This window comes from Chiloscyllium plagiosum, unplaced genomic scaffold, assembly GCF_037043375.1.
Source record: "Chiloscyllium plagiosum isolate Xiang-an unplaced genomic scaffold, Cpla_swu_hap1 HiC_scaffold_1, whole genome shotgun sequence".
NCBI classification, from domain to species: Eukaryota; Metazoa; Chordata; class Chondrichthyes; order Orectolobiformes; family Hemiscylliidae; genus Chiloscyllium; species Chiloscyllium plagiosum.
The window spans coordinates 20080875-20096920 of record NW_028270139.1 but is presented as its reverse complement, the minus strand read 5'-3'; the positions used below and the strand labels follow the sequence as shown (position 1 = coordinate 20096920).

Sequence of the window (16046 nt, the reverse complement as noted above, 5' to 3'; positions counted from 1 at the left end):
ACTATCAGTGATTACTAATTGTCTTGAAAAGGAATCCTTGAGGAGAAAGTGAGGTCTGCAGATGCTGGAGATCAGAGCTGGAAATGTGTTGCTGGAAAAGCGCAGCAGGTCAGGCAGCATCCAGGGAACAGGAGAATCGATGTTTCGGGCATAAGCCCTTCTTCAGGAATCTGTCCGTGTTGATTCGGTCGCCTGAGATAGAAATAGAAAGGTCAAGGAAGGGGAGGGAGGAATCTGAGACTGTCCAGGTGAATTTGAGGTCGAGGTGGAAGGTGTTGGTGAAGTGGATGAACTGTTCAACTTCCTCGTGGGAGCACGAGGCAGCGCCGATACAGTCATCGATGTAGCGGAGGAAAAGGTGGGGGGTGGGGCCAGTGTAGTTGCGGAAGATGGATAGTTCCACATATCCTACGAAGAGGCAGACATAGCTGGGGCCCATGCGGGTGCCCATGGCTACTCCTTTCGTTTGGAGGGCTGAAGAAGGGCTTATGCCCGAAACGTCGATTCTCCTGTTCCCTGGATGCTGCCTGACCTGCTGCGCTTTTCCAGCAACACATTTCCAGCTTTGAAAAGGAATCCTTCAACCAAAAACATTTGTGAACCACTGTACTAATACTTGATATACAAACAGGAATCTACTGATACCTGTGGGGCTGTAGAATCAAAGGAGATCTGTGAATAATGTCTCTAGCAGGAAAGGGAAGGAGCGAAAAAAATCACAAGGGAAGAAAAAAGAAGAAAAAAAATGAAGAAACTGCCCACCCTCTGCATATAAATTAACAGTACTTAATGTTAGGAAACGTTTGGTTACAGAACTGCCAATCAAATTGCAGTATCCCCCCGATACTTGCCTCACTCGACAACTCCACAAAGAAATCCTGGATTGGCAAAAACAACCCCTCTGTTGTTTGAGACAGAATAAATAATTTGTTGTGGGTAAGATTTTTAAAAATGCTTTTTCAAAATGAAATAGCACTTGTAAAGAGCTCTGAACTGTTGGAGATTAAATAAGCTACTAATGAAGTTTATAAATCAACTATCAATTTATGTTTAATGAAGTTAATAAGAGATCTCTTGAATTAGGAACATAAAAACAAGAATAAACCATTTGGTTCTTTGAGCCTGCTCCACCAATCAATAAAATTATTTGATCTGGTTGCAACCTCAGCCACACTTTCCTGCCTGCATGCCAGAGCCCTTAAGTCCCTCATCTATCAAATATCCATCTAAATCAGTCCTGAATAAACTTAAAGACCTATTTCCACTACCTTCTGAAGAACAGAATTCCCCACTCCAATGGACCTTTGAGAGAAAAAGTTTTTTTTTCCAGATTAATGAGAAAATGGTTTTAAAATTATGTCCTACTTGTCCTACGAAGAATGAAACCAAAGGCAAAAAACAGGCCACTGGGTTCACACTCAGCCTGACTTTTATTCCAACAAGATAAAAAAGTTTCCTCCCACAGTCCAAAGATGTGCAAGTTAGGTGGATTGGACATGCTAAATTGTCAATAGTGTCCAGGGAAATGTAGGTTAGCCATGGGAAACGCAGGGTTACATGGACAGGTAGAGGGATGGGTCTAGGTGGAATGATCTTCAGAGGGTAAGTGTGGACTTGCTAGGCTGAATGGCCTGTTTCACACTGTAGGGATTCTATTCTATTCTAATAAGGGAAGAAATGAGGCAGCTGAACCTGTACCATCTCCCCCTTCATTTCCTGTCCATCATGGACAGAGAGTGGAATATTCCAGCTTTTAGTTAAAGAGTGAGGAGGAAAGAGGGAATATTATTACAACAAAGCACCCCCACTATCTCCAATGAGAAAGTCCACCAGAATAATTGTCTACCAGGCACTTAAGTAGTCACCCGGGATGCGGGGGCTTCTCAGTGTATCAATTCCTGGGGCGGAAATGGCACACACTACCAGAGGAGCAGAGCTGCTCCAGAAGCTGTTGGCTGCACAGCAATCCCACCTTCCAGGAGCAGCAGGAAGATCAGTAACTCTCACTCAGGAAACAGGCAGGGGTGTGGTGACAGGAGGGTCAGACAAAATGACAGAGGTGAGCCTTTCAGCAGACACCCCTAGTTCTGGAGAAACATCAGACCGGACTCCAAAGTAGTTACTCTGATTCTCTTTCCAAAAATGCTGCGAGACTTAGAACATAGAACAATACAGCACAGAACAGGCCCTTCGGCCCACGATGTTGTGCCGAACATTTGTCCTAGCTTAAGCACCCATCCATGTACCTATCCAATTGCCGCCAATGATTCTGACTCTGCCACTCCCCCAGGCAGCGCATTCCATGCCCCCACCACTCTCTGGGTAAAGAACCTACCCCTGACATCCCCCCTATACCTTCCACCCTTCACCTTAAATTTATGTCCCCTTGTAACACTCTGCTGTACCCAGGGAAAAACTTGTTGAGTTTCTCCAGCATTTTCTGTGTTTGTGTCCGTTTTCCAGAATCTGCAATACTTTGTTTGTATTTGAGTGACCAATTCAAACTTGACTATATACACCTGCAATCAGTTAATGGAAAAATACATCTAAAATAAGCCTGAAACCCACTCACCAACTGTATTTCTTCTAAAAGAAACCATATAGGCCCATATAGAAACACTTAGAAATAAAGCACCTTTAAAAGTGGATTCATTTTGGTTTTGCATGCATCATGCTGTGGCAAAACAGCAATGGAGAATTACTAAGTGCTTTCACTTTGAACTCAGTGGCAACATCAAGCTGTTTTGTGACCAGGTGAAGCATGAATCAAAAATAATTCAGAGGGTTTTCAGCAACAGGCCGAAACCTTTAACTCATCCTATTGCACTAGGGGACTCTGTCATCTCATATACTACACAAGTCCAATTGCAAATAACCTCAAAATTAAAAGAAAATACACAAGTGTGATATTTCTCTTTTTGAAATATTGGTATTATGAAATGTAAAATAATTTACAACACAAGTTGTAGTCCTTTGGCCAGAAAGCTCAATTTAAAACAAATACAAGAACAGTAATACGTTTGTGAACATACATTATTGATGAATAAAGCACTTCACAAGTGTAATTATACCTTCAACATGTCAGTTTTCAAAATACATCCCACCATCTAATATCAATAAATATGCCACTCCTCATTAATTATTACTTATGCTTAACAACGTCATCACCTCAGAAGATCTCCCACCCACAGCTTCTAACCTCATAGTCCGGGAACCCCGCACTGCCCGGTTCTACCTCCTTCCCACAAGCCTGACCACCCTGTCCCACTGAACTCATTTCTACCTACCTCGACTGTCCTATCCCCCCTAGTCCAGGAACTCCCCACATACATTCGAGACACCACCCATGCCCTCCACTTTCTCCAAGACTTCCCCGGCCCCCAACGCCTCATCTTGACCATGGATATCCAATTCCTCTACACCTCCATCCACCATGACCAGAGCCTCCAAGCCCTCCCTTTCATCCTCTCCCAACGTCCCCAACAGTACCCTTCCACCGACACTCTCATTCGTTTGGCCAAACTGATCCTCACCCTTAACAATTTCTCCTTCGAATCCTCCCACTTCATCCAGACCAAAGGGGTAGCCATGGGCACACGTTTGGGCCCCAGCTATGCCTGTCTCTTTGTTGGCTACGTAGAACAGTCGATCTTCCGTAATTACACCGGCACCACTCCTCACCTCTTCCTCTGCTACATTGATGACTGCATTGGCGCCACCTCGTGCTCTTGCGAGGAGGTTTAGCAATTCATCAACTTCACCAACACATTCCACCCTGACCTTAAATTTACCTGGACCATCTCTGACACCTCCCTCCCCTTCCTAGACCTCTCCATCTCCATTAATGACAACCGACTTGATACCGACATTTTTTACAAACCCACCGACTCCCACAGCTACCTGAATTACACCTCTTCCCACCCCACCTCCTGCAAAAATGCCATTCTGTATTCCCAATTCCTCCGCCTCCACCGTATCTGCTCCCAGGAGGACCAGTTCCACCACAGAACACACCAGATGGCCTCCTTCTTTAGAAACCGCAATTTCCCTTCCCACGTGGTTAAAGATGCCCTCCAAAGCATCTCTTCCACATCCCGCACTTCTGCCCTCAGACCCCACCCCTCCAACCGTAACAAGGATAGAACGCCCCTGGTGCTCACCTTCCACCCTACCAACCTTCGCATACACCAAATCATCCGCCGACATTTTCACCACCTCCAAACAAACCCCACCACCAGGGATTATTTCCCTCCCCACCCCTTTCCGCCTTCCGCAAAGACCGTTTCCCCCGTGACTACCTGGTCAGGTCCACGTCTCCCCCACCGCCCCTTCAACCCATCTTCCCATCCTGGCACCTTCCCCTGCCATCGCAGAAATTGCAAAACCTGCACCCACATCTCCTCCCTCACCTCCATCCAAGGCCCTAAAGGAGCCTTCCACATCCATCAAAGTTTTACCTGCACATCCACCAATATCATTTATTGTATCCGTTGCTCCCGATGCGGACTCCTCTACATTGGGGAGAATGGACGCCTTCTAGCAGAGCGCTTTAGAGAACATCTCCGGGACACCCGCACCGATCAACCACACCGCCCTGTGGCCCAACATTTCAACTCTCCCTCCCACTCTGCCAAGGACATGGAGGTCCTGGGCCTCCTTCACCGCCGCTCCCTCACCACCAGACGCCTGGAGGAAGAACGCCTCATCTTCTGCCTTGGAACACTTCAACCCCAGGGCATCAATGTGGACTTCAACAGTTTCCTCATTTCCCCTTCCCCCACCTCACTGCAGTTCCCAACTTCCAGCTCAGCACTGTCCCCATGACTTGTCCTACCTGCCTATCTTCTTTTCCACTTATCTACTCCACCCCCCCCCCCCACCACCACCACCACCCTATCACCTTCATTCCCTCCCCCACTCATCTATTGTACTCTATGCTACTTTCTCCCCACCCACACCCTCCTCTCACTTATCTCTCCACACTTCAGGGTCTCTGCCTGTATTCCTGATGAAGTGCTTTTGCCCGAAACGTCGATTTTACTGCTCCTCGGATGCTGCCTGAACTGCTGTGCTCTTCCAGCACCACTAATCCAGAAACATAGCTTTACTCAAAACATTTGAAGCCTCAAGTCCTAAATTTCCTAGAAAAATAATAAAACAAACAAAGCACAAATAGTGGGATTAAAAAAAACCTCACTACTTCAATGGAAAGGCAAGTACAGCAGAATGCATAAATTTAAACAATCTATTGTCTGTATTGCAATCTGCAAAATATTACCTCCCGGTTACAATTATACTTTCATTAGCTCAAGCGGAAGAAGGTTGTGCAATGCCCGTAAAAGAATGGACTACTAATCATATGTTATAAGAAGCAACTTGGCCTGCTTTTGCCTGCTTTGTTCAAAAAGCATTAAGTGGTCGTGATTACTTACAGAAAGCTATGACTGGACCTTGTGGAAGGCTGCCTCTGACTTTATCAAGATACATAAGAAAATATTATTACATGGATACTGTACGGTAGACTGACCCGGCTATGTTTTTATGGCCTGACCTTTATTTCATATACATTGCAAGCGCCATTGTAACCTTGATCAGGCCTCCAACAAGGGAGCTGCCAAAGGTGGAGTGGATAGAATATCCAGCAACTGGCAGCTTTACAGGAGCTGTAGCTAACATAAATTGATTAGATTCCCTACAGTGTGGAAACAGGCCCTTCGGCCCAATCAGTCCACACCAACCCTCCGAAGAGTAACCCACTCAGACCCATTTCCCTCTGATCAGTCTCAGATTCCTCCCTCCCCTTCCTCGACCTTTCTATTTCTATCTCAGGCGACCAAATCAACACGGACATCTACTACAAACCGACCGACTGCCACAGCTACCTGGACTACACCTCCTCCCACCCTGCCCCCTGTAAAAACGCCATCCCATTCTCCCAATTCCTTCGTCTCCGCCGCATCTGCTCCCAGGAGGACCAGTTCCAAAAACGTACAACCCAGATGGCCTCCTTTTTCAAGGACCGCAATTTCCCCCCCAACGTGGTCGACGATGCCCTCCACCGCATCTCTTCCATTTCCCGCTCCTCCGCCCTTGAGCCCGGCCCCTCCAACCGCCACCAGGACAGAACCCCACTAGTCCTCACCTACCACCCCACCAATCTCCATGTACAGCGTATCATCCGCTGTCATTTCCGCCACCTCCAAACGGACCCCACTACCAAGGATATATTTCCCTCCCCTCCCCTATCAGCATTCCGTAAAGACCACTCCCTCCGTGACTCCCTCGTCAGATCCACACCCCCCACCAACCCAACCTCCACTCACGGCACCTTCCCCTGCAACCGCAGGACGTGCAAGACTTGCGCCCACACCTCCCCCCTCACCTCCCTCCAAGACCCCAAAGGAAACTTTCATATCCGCCACAAATTCACCTGCACCTCCACACACATCATCTATTGCATCCTCTGCACCCGATGTGGCCTCCTCTATATTGGGGAGACAGGCCGGCTACTTGCGGAGCGTTTCAGAGAACACCTCTGGGACACCCGGACCAACCAACCCAACCACCCTGTGGCTCAACACTTCAACTCCCCCTCCCACTCCACCAAGGATATGCAGGTCTTTGGACTCCTCCATCGCCAGACCACAACAACACGACGGTTGGAGGAAGAGCGCCTCATCTTCCGCCTAGGAACCCTCCAACCACAAGGGATGAACTCGGATTTCACCAGTTTCCTCATTTCCCCTCCCCCCACCTTGTCTCAGTTAAATCCATCGAACTCAGCACCGCCTTCCTAACCTGCAATCTTCTTCTTGACCTCTCCGCCCCCACCCCAATCTGACCTATCACCCTCACCTTGACCTCTTTCCACCTATTGCATTTCCAACGCCCCTCCCCCAAGTCGCTCCTCCCTACCTTTTATCTCAGCCTGCTGGACCCACTTTCCTCATTCCTGAAGAAGGGCTTATGCCCGAACATCAATTCTCCTGTTCCCTGGATGCTGCCTGACCTGCTGCGCTGTTCCAGCAACACATTTTCAGCTCTGATCTCCAGCAGCTGCAGACCTCACTTTCTTCATTCACCTATCAGAGCACCATCTTTGAATCGGCTTCATCAACAAATCTAAAAAGTATTGTATGACTGAGTCAGAATGGCTGCCACTCCTACCAGTTTATTCCAATGTGGAAGAGACAACTTTGGATTTGCACCCAATGCTGGCACAGGCTTGGAAGGGCTGAATTCTCAGTTCGAAGTCAGCATATAGCAGCCCAAAGCTTTTCATTGTTGTTTATATGCTGTTAGAAGACTGCCAATGCCAAGTGGGTGTTTGATGGTGAAAGAGAGTGGGAAATCAACAGGATCTTAAATTGAGTATGTTAATAGGTACACCAGCATGTGTGTATAAGAGAGTGAGTGTGTTTGAGAGGAAGAGCACTCCAATACATTCATGCCCCATGGAAAATACTCACATAAAGATGTCTGGGTTATTCCTTGAGCATTCACCAATAATTCCTTTCCAGACCACTGATTAGGCAACCCAAATCTGGTACAACAGGGTACAGTATAAGCATGCTGATTGTCTATTCACAGTTTTAACTCAAATTTACTTCAGGTGAGGCTCTGGGCATTAAACAGGCGTTAAATTGCCACCCTGTACCTTCCCACTCCTCACCAATTCTGATCTACAGTTTGCCTGCTTCTCAAGTGCAAATGATCTCTGGAATCCCAAAATGATTACTGTCCTGAATCATGGAACAATGAGCATACTTAAACAGCCGTACACTTATTTTAGGTGGGCAGGTTGCTCAAAGCTTTACAGATGCCCTCCCAAGTAACACAACAGACAGGCCCTAGTCATCAATGGCGTGGCCAAAATACCTTGCCCCATGATTTTCAACTGTTAATCATCTGTTTTTCCCACCCCAAACAAAGAGATATTCAACCACTGAATATCATCCTCACCCTGTAATTCTGCTCAACTCATTATTTCCCAGTACTTCAATAAAGATATACTTCATCTCCTCAGACTTTCAGATGACTACAATCCCTCTTTGGCAACTTCCTCTCTTTTGAGTTGATGGTTTGTGCCTTGGTGGTCACCTCAGAGTTAAACATTGTCTATTATTGTTCAGGGGACTAACTTTGCCAGTGATTGCTCCATATTTATTCCAAAATATTCACTCTTCCTTTGAATCCACTGTTGGCAGACATGTTTTCAGCTACGTAAGCCATCTACCTGCTCCTCTTCATTGTATCGTCCATTGCACCTCTGGAACTTCAAGAAGACCAAATGGAGAGTGTGAGTTTTGTAAGACAGGTGGAGATTACTAGGATGAAGTGTTTTAAACAAGAACAAAACAAATTTAATTGTACGTGTCGAGAGATTGAAAGCCAGTGTAGCTCAGTGAGGAAAGCAGTACCAACTGAGTGAGATTTGATGTGGGATAGCCTCAGACAGCATAGTTAACCAGAGTGCTTATAATAGTTGAGAATGATAACAAGGTATAATCAGAACCACAATTGTTAAAATGCACATTTCTAAATCTAATCAATTAACTTAATTCTCCCTCTGCAGTTCTAATTTTCTACCCAGAAACAATAAATGGTAGGCACGTTTATGCCAATAAATATTTGATTCTAAGAATAGAGTACGGCTGGAAAAATTACAATTGCATCTAAATGATTAAAAATTAGGCTTTGGCCCTAATCCTAAAATATATATTTATCGTTCTCGTGATGTTGGCAAAGGTAACAATTCTCGTCCCTTCTTGAACTGTTGCAGAGCAGCTTTACATGACTAAGTTGCTTGCTAGGCCATTTCCAGAATGCAGTTAAGAGTCAACCATGTGGTGTGGGACAGGGCCACAAAACACACCAGCAAGTTTCCTTTCCCAAATACAACACATGTTTAAAAACGAGGACATCAGAACATAGCACAACCTTCCTAGCGAAAGACTTACCAGATGGCAGTTAGTTGGTTTGCCATTCATGTCTGTGGAAGGTGGAGTCAACAGTTGCCAATCACGGCCTTTATTGTAGGTGATGTAGGTCTTCACTTTACCATTCGATTTTTTATTAGCCAAGAAAACCCCTTTAATTCCCTGCACCTATAAGGCCAAAGAATATGGTAGAAGAAAGAAGACAAAAAAAAAATGATTTGCTGGGGGCAAAAACAAATTTATACAGTTTCCCAACTTGGGGCTAAGTTTGAATGATTGCTGTAAAATATCCTCAAAGCCAAAATGTCACATTGATTAATATACAGCCAAGATAATCAAAGTAGCTTTCAAATTCTAACAAAAGATGCTGGTGGCTAAAACAAAGCCAGAAATGTCACTAACAAATAGGATTGAGTAGAGTGAGTTATGAAAATCTATTAAGAGCTGATGGATGAAAGACATGCACATATCAGACACTATTGCATTGTAATTTGTCCCTGTTGGTAATAGACCCTTGAGTAACAGATTGCTTTGCTAATTGCAATATACAGTGTCATTCATCCAAGCAGGAAAACACAATCTCAAAATAACACAAACAATTGTTTCCCTAGTTATTTCAGATCTTCCATTCATTTTTCAGAGATCACATATATATAAAACTATGTTTGATACATATAAATAAACTTATTTAAATATACACAGTTGCAAACATTACACACATACCATCATTGCTCTTTTTGTTACAAACAAAAGCAACTGAATTCTGATTCTGGATCTGTACTTTTCACTTTTTAAAATATTCCTCCATTTTAATCTGTACCACAAACCATTCTTTAACAAGAGGCTTTTCGGGTAACACATTAAGGGCCCAGCTCCATTGTTGCTCAATTTCTATGTACAGAGGTGTGAAACACTCCGAGTTGCTTCATTCTTTCCACCCTGGAAGCTCCCTGCCTGATGAAGGGCTTTTGCCCAAAACGTGGATTTTCCTGCTCCTTGGATGCTGCCTGACCTGCTGTGCTTTTCCAGCACCACTCCAATCTAGACTCTGATTTCCAGCATCTACAGTCCTCACTTTTGCCCCATTCTTTCAATTTCCTACTCTCCACCCTGGTCAAGAGATTCTTTGGATTGAATCTTTCTACTGCTGAAGGCGATAGGCTTGGAGGTGGGAAGGAGATAGAATTAGGTCAGGCAGTAGTAAACCCAACCAATCTCATTGCTGCTGAATTTAAGTTCTCGATGAGAAGGACCAAAATCGACCTTCCTATTTTGCCACTAACTGAGGTGCTTAAGTGACCAACTAAAAACTATTCAAGAGCCTCAGCCCACCGCCCCTGTTATTACCTGATTTGTAAACCACAAGACTGGTCAATCTGTGCATGCTGTCTGTCAGCCTTGGGTTAGAGATTAATCAAGGGACTGGACATTGGGTTGTGAGTGCTGAAAGTTTTGATTCCCAGCCTCACTTTCCCTATAACCCCTAACCTGAAACACTCCCTCATCAAATCACTTATTTTTGGGAGACCAGGAGTGCTTTTCCAACAGTATTCACTACTTTTTCCATGGCAGTACTGAGGGCAAGAGTTACTGGCTGATTCCTAGCTCTTGTGTGATTTGGCTGGGCTTCACGGAAGAGAGTGCACAGGTCCTGACCACGGCAACAAGATTCCACCCTTGGTGTTCTTTCATCCTTACCAAGACCAGGAACACACTGTGGGGAGTCACATCTACAGACTGTGCAGTGCACAATATGTGGTGGATTGTTGGGTTTTGGGTATTAACACTGCTTTCAAATTGAGTTATTTTCCCCCTTTCAGTACATTGCAGACTGCAAACTCCTTCATAACCAATAGGATTCTGTGGTATGTCAGTAAGAGACAGTTAAAATTGAGCGAACTACACCAATCCAAAAATGCCCTGTTCACCAAAGAATCAGGGAGCTGTGACAGTGATTACTAATATTTCAACATTCTGGATATGTGCTGTGCCACTCACATAGTCAGACAAGCATTCATCCTGCCTGTGATTATTATTAAAATTCCACAAGGAACACAAGATCAAAAAAAAACAAAGTTTGAAATCTCTAAAAAGCAGTTTAATTATTCAAGGCTAATGCTTCCTTACCCTTTGGTCAATGATACCACAAAAGAATGTGATTGACTGAAATAAATATCCTGTGAGGATGGATACCAGGTCAGGACAGGACTTTTTTTCCAGCCCCTTGCAATTTCTCATCCATAAGTGGCTCATTGACAACATCTGAAAACATAGCAGCTTCCACATGTAGACTGGCAATACACAGCTCTATCTCACCACTACTTTTGGGTCTGCGGGTTTACTGCACATATATAATTAAGTCCCAACAGGATTCTCATAAATGGTGGCTGAAATATCCCAGCAGTACTGGAATACAATTGTCACTGTCATGCCACAAAAGGTGTCTGGGTTATTTATCGGTACAGAAGGGTCCGTAAGATCAATGCTAAAGAGAGTAGTCTGTGAAAAGGTATGAATGGGATGGGGTAGTGGGCTATAGGTAGGGAGGTCCCTTCCATGCCCTCTAATACCATTCCCCAAACTCAGAGCCAACACCCAATTTTCCCAGATCCACTGGCAATCCAGTGAAATGGCAGCTAGTGAGAAAGATGGGAGGGAATGTGACCTTGGTTGCACCTACAACAGATTCAGTGCGGGAATGATAGTAGTCCAGTGGCACCTTCTATTGGGCAGACTTTACCTCACTCTCTGTAACAATTCGAGCAATTTTCTGATGGATTCACAAAAAAGAATCGAGCCACCTATTCTCCCCAGCATGCACTGCTTGATAGCAATCACGTCAGAAATTCCAACAATATATCTAATCCTAAGCTTAGGACACTGACTTTGGCAGAGATCAGATGGCAGTCCTGTTCTGAGATTGGATCTGGGGCTTTCCTGATTTGTATAGAAGATAGAAATGGTGAAATGTTTTTATAACAGATTGAGCAGCAAAATTGGTAAGAAATTATCTACATTATATAAATAACCACAGTACGTTTTCCAATAGTTGGCATGCCTAGAAAAAGATTTTGTCTTTGTACTTTCTCTCCCACTGGAAACAATTACCTTGTTCAGTATTCCAAACAGTTGTGCAATTCACATGTTAATTTAGCACGATGTAACATCCCCGTGGAATATTAAACAATTCCAATTCATGTCTGCACTCCAAGTTGGCTGTGACTCATCTCAGTCCTCAATCTGTATCCAACCCTTGAGCCACTTTTATTTTGCAGCTATTTTCATTTCAGCATCAAGTTGACTGTCTACCTGCTAGCACCATACATTCATTGCACCCTTCATCTACTGTGGGTCCCTTCCATATTAAGGGAGCTGGATGCAGGAGCGCAGAATCTAAGAGGCTGATTCATTAAAACTGGTCTTTTTGAACTCAGTGGCAATACAATTATATCTTGTCACTCGCAATATCTGAATGGTAAGAGCCTAAAACAGTCATTGTCTCCCCAGTATTCCTCCATCCTGGAAATTTTGTACACCCAGAACCAAAGACAGATTTCCCCATGAGCCCACACTGCCCATAACCCAAACATTTGCTTCATCTGCTTTATGGCAGTGAAATGAAGAAATGCACTTTAGAAAATAGAAATGGAGAGTTTTGTAAAAATAAATAATAACTTTACCGGCTCACAGCTGCATCGTGCTGAAAATTGAAGACTGCTGGCATATATACAATTACCTGCTTCCATTATTATAGCTTTCAGCCACATTACAAGAAAAAAGACCAATCAGGAGTCATGCTTCTAAATATCACCCAGTACCTCTGCTTGAATATATGTACAGCTGAATAGTGAATAATGTGAGAATATCTGATTCAGACCCCTGATTTCCCCCCATTTCAATCTGCCAGTTCTATGATTTTGAGCCACTTTGTTGAGTTACTGTTGGTTCCTATGTGAAACTGATTTAATGCCATTAAACTGATATAATAACCTGTAAAGAATCTATCCAATCATTAAAAAATCTGATTTCTGTGGAATTGCAATGACATCAAACTTCTAATATACTCTTCATTGTTTTTTTGTAATGCATTGTATTAGTTTATCCAGCTGTTAAAGTTTTAATCCCTGTCACATCAAAATTAGTTAAATATCAGATCATTTCTTCACCCTTTACATTTCTCACCTGTCAACTTCCTGATGATTCCATTCTATCAAACAGGGAGCAACTTTACATAGATTAAGCAAACCTCAGCATTCATCCTCGTCTGTGTTGAATTAAACGATTGTTACAAATGGACCCAGCAAGTGAGGGGAAAAAAAAAACAACCCTACTGATCACTGATTCAGCAATCCTGCATACATAGTCCTTAGATGGAAACAAAAGTGGGTTTTGATGGTTGTTAAGAGTCAAATACCCTGCCAATATTTACAGTTTAGGTTCTGGAGGGAAAACCATCACAGTGAGAAGTCAATAACTTCAAGAACGGTGAATAGAAAACTGAGGGCAAAAAAGCTGAAGAAGTAAAATTTCCTGAAGAATTTATAGCTTTATTAAGTCTCAAAATTTGTAATAAGTAGTAAAGTGAATGAGCATCAAACCGTCACATATCCTTTCTTGTCTACAGACAAAATATCGCCAAAACTCTTTAAGAATGAATTTTCAAGCCACAACAGATTCCTTTATCAACTGCACACAACATTTGTAATTTTAGTCAGGTCTTTTGGGTCTACTTTCGCCTCAATTTTGGCAAAGATTCTTCTTCAATGAATAGTTCTACTACTGTGTTTGCATCGATTCACACAACTACTATGCTGCCTTTTTTGTTAGCCATTCTGTGACTGAAGAACACAGGAGTTTTTTTAACCTTTAAGTTTCTGTCAGTTGCAACAAAATATCAGTATTCCTATCCTGTTGAGTTTTGTTTCTTTTTAGTTTTTGAAGTCACACCAGTATTATGGGAATAAAGGTTCTCAAACATCAAAAGTAGTTTAAACATGGGAGAAGTCCTTAATTATTGAATAACAATGTAAAATAACTGATAGCTTTTCAGGAATCTAGATATTAATTTTGTTTCCTCTCATTTTCACTTTATCCCAAATTGAGGTGTTCAAATGATAATAAAATTTGCAATAGTCACAGGCATTGACTAAATCAAATATTTAAATTCAAATTGTTGCTACTTACGAAGATAGCCAATGCCTTTGATGTTATTGCCACATATTGAGTTCCAGTATGCCACTGAACAGACAGTATCTTTCAGTCAGTGTTACTGCATCCCTGTATTTTTGAAGTACTGAAGCAGTGTTTACCTCATGAATATCTATCACAACATTTTCTTCTGGCTGTTTGGTACTCCTGACATCCTCTAGAGCGAGAGTAAAGTACACACCCTTCAGGTCCGACAGGTAGAGGCTGTAGGTGTCCGTCTGATGCCACTCCTTAACAGCCACAAATACTTGATTCTCATCCGTACTGATGATTTGCATGTCCTAGATGATAAAAAAGATGATGCCACATAGATCAGAAATTATTGCACACATATTAACAGCAACGCACAAACAATTTTCTAACCAAATTGCATAATAATAGTGATCATTCATCTAAGACTGCTATCAGTAAGAAACAGAAGGCTGAATATCTTTGAATGATCAGTCTGGCTCAATACCTACTCAGGACTCGGTTGTGCACAGATGATTCAGTATGGTTGGGCTCAACTCATAGTATACCTCTCTCTGGACCAAAAGACAGCAGCTCCAAGCCTCATTTGTGCACTGAAGCATCCATTTTAATCCATTTTGTAGGATCAGAATTTAAATGCAAATACTGTCTCCCAATTTTCAATTGCATAACAGTAAATGAGGAAAATCCTGATAGTTTGTCAGGTTTTTCCCTCCTAATATCACAATAATATTTCTTCTCTTTCAGTAATTCAATTGCAGTAATGTAATCTCTTTGTCCACAGTTAACCATTTTGCAATAAAAAGAGATGCATATTCTGTTGAGATTTACTTCAAACACCTTTTGCTAAATTTACAATTTGTTCCAAGTCAGGAATATTTCCAAATTTTTTTCAATGATACAAATATTGCTTGTATGAGTATAGCATACCGTTAAACCCTGTAAGGTTGAAATGATCTTTAACCTTGTTAAAGTCATATTTGGAATCTACATTTTTCCAGTGTTGGAGAAGGGGAAAGAGCATGGCCAGGAAAGCAGCAGAGTACACCATTAGTTTAAATTCTCCTGAAGGATTGATGTTAGCAAAGTATAAAAGCATCAACATTGAATGTTGTTTTTTAAAACAAATCAGTGAACTCTGTCCAAACAGGTCAAAACTCAGATCTGATTACTATTGATTTTTAATTTTCTCGATTTTCTGAACTTAATTGCAACATAACATTGCTGTAATCAAAAAAACATTATAGTTAAAATAAACCTTTGCAGCTGGTAATTGTGTCAATGAAATCATTTTTATTGATTTTGTTGCTAACAGTGCATTTTGATAGTTGCCACCTCATAAATTAACGATGGTTTAACAATATCTCTGGAGCTACATGTTTTAAGGGAAGTTGGAAAACAGCACATCACGAAGATTTTATTTTAGATATAAAAAAGTAGAAAAATTGCTGACAAGGATAACCATTTTATGAAATTTTACTTCACTGTGTTTACACAATTGCTGAGCAATATAATTTTCCATTAGGGCCCCCCAATATGTTCTTGACCTTGACCTTCCATGCAGATATGAAGGAGTTTACCTGCAATGTAAGCCAGACAGCAAGCTCTACAATCCATCCAGAATGAAAGCGAAGACAACATACAGAACATCTTGATCAAATAACTCCCGTATGCAGATCATGTCACACTGGTCACTCGGATAGAAACTCAACTATAAATGCCCTTGGATTGCTACTTCTATGTCTGTAATTACTTTTTCTTACTATAAATGTCAAGAAAAATGTGTTTACAGGACACAGTGTTACATCTCCCCTCTGCTCCCTTCTTAAAGTAAACATTATCCATTGGAAGTGATTAGCAAATTGAACGTCCTTCTCATCCACAGTGGCACAATCTGTTCTGATATTGAATTCTGTAGCAATTGTAATG

At 42.5% G+C, this 16046-nt stretch overlaps 1 protein-coding gene across 4 annotated transcripts in view; it reads right to left on the bottom strand.

Moving 5' to 3' along the window:
- The window catches only part of sorcs2 (sortilin-related VPS10 domain containing receptor 2), a 627727-nt gene that overhangs the window by 106261 nt on the left and 505420 nt on the right, over nt 1-16046 (bottom strand). For all 4 annotated transcript variants that reach the window (XM_087978909.1, XM_043698404.2, XM_043698411.2 and 1 more), the window contains exons 9-10: nt 14249-14428; nt 8961-9107 (exon numbers count right to left, since the gene is read on the bottom strand). In XM_087978909.1, coding sequence (XP_087835035.1) covers nt 8961-9107; nt 14249-14428 — 327 coding nt within the window. The remainder of the gene's footprint in view (nt 1-8960; nt 9108-14248; nt 14429-16046) is intronic.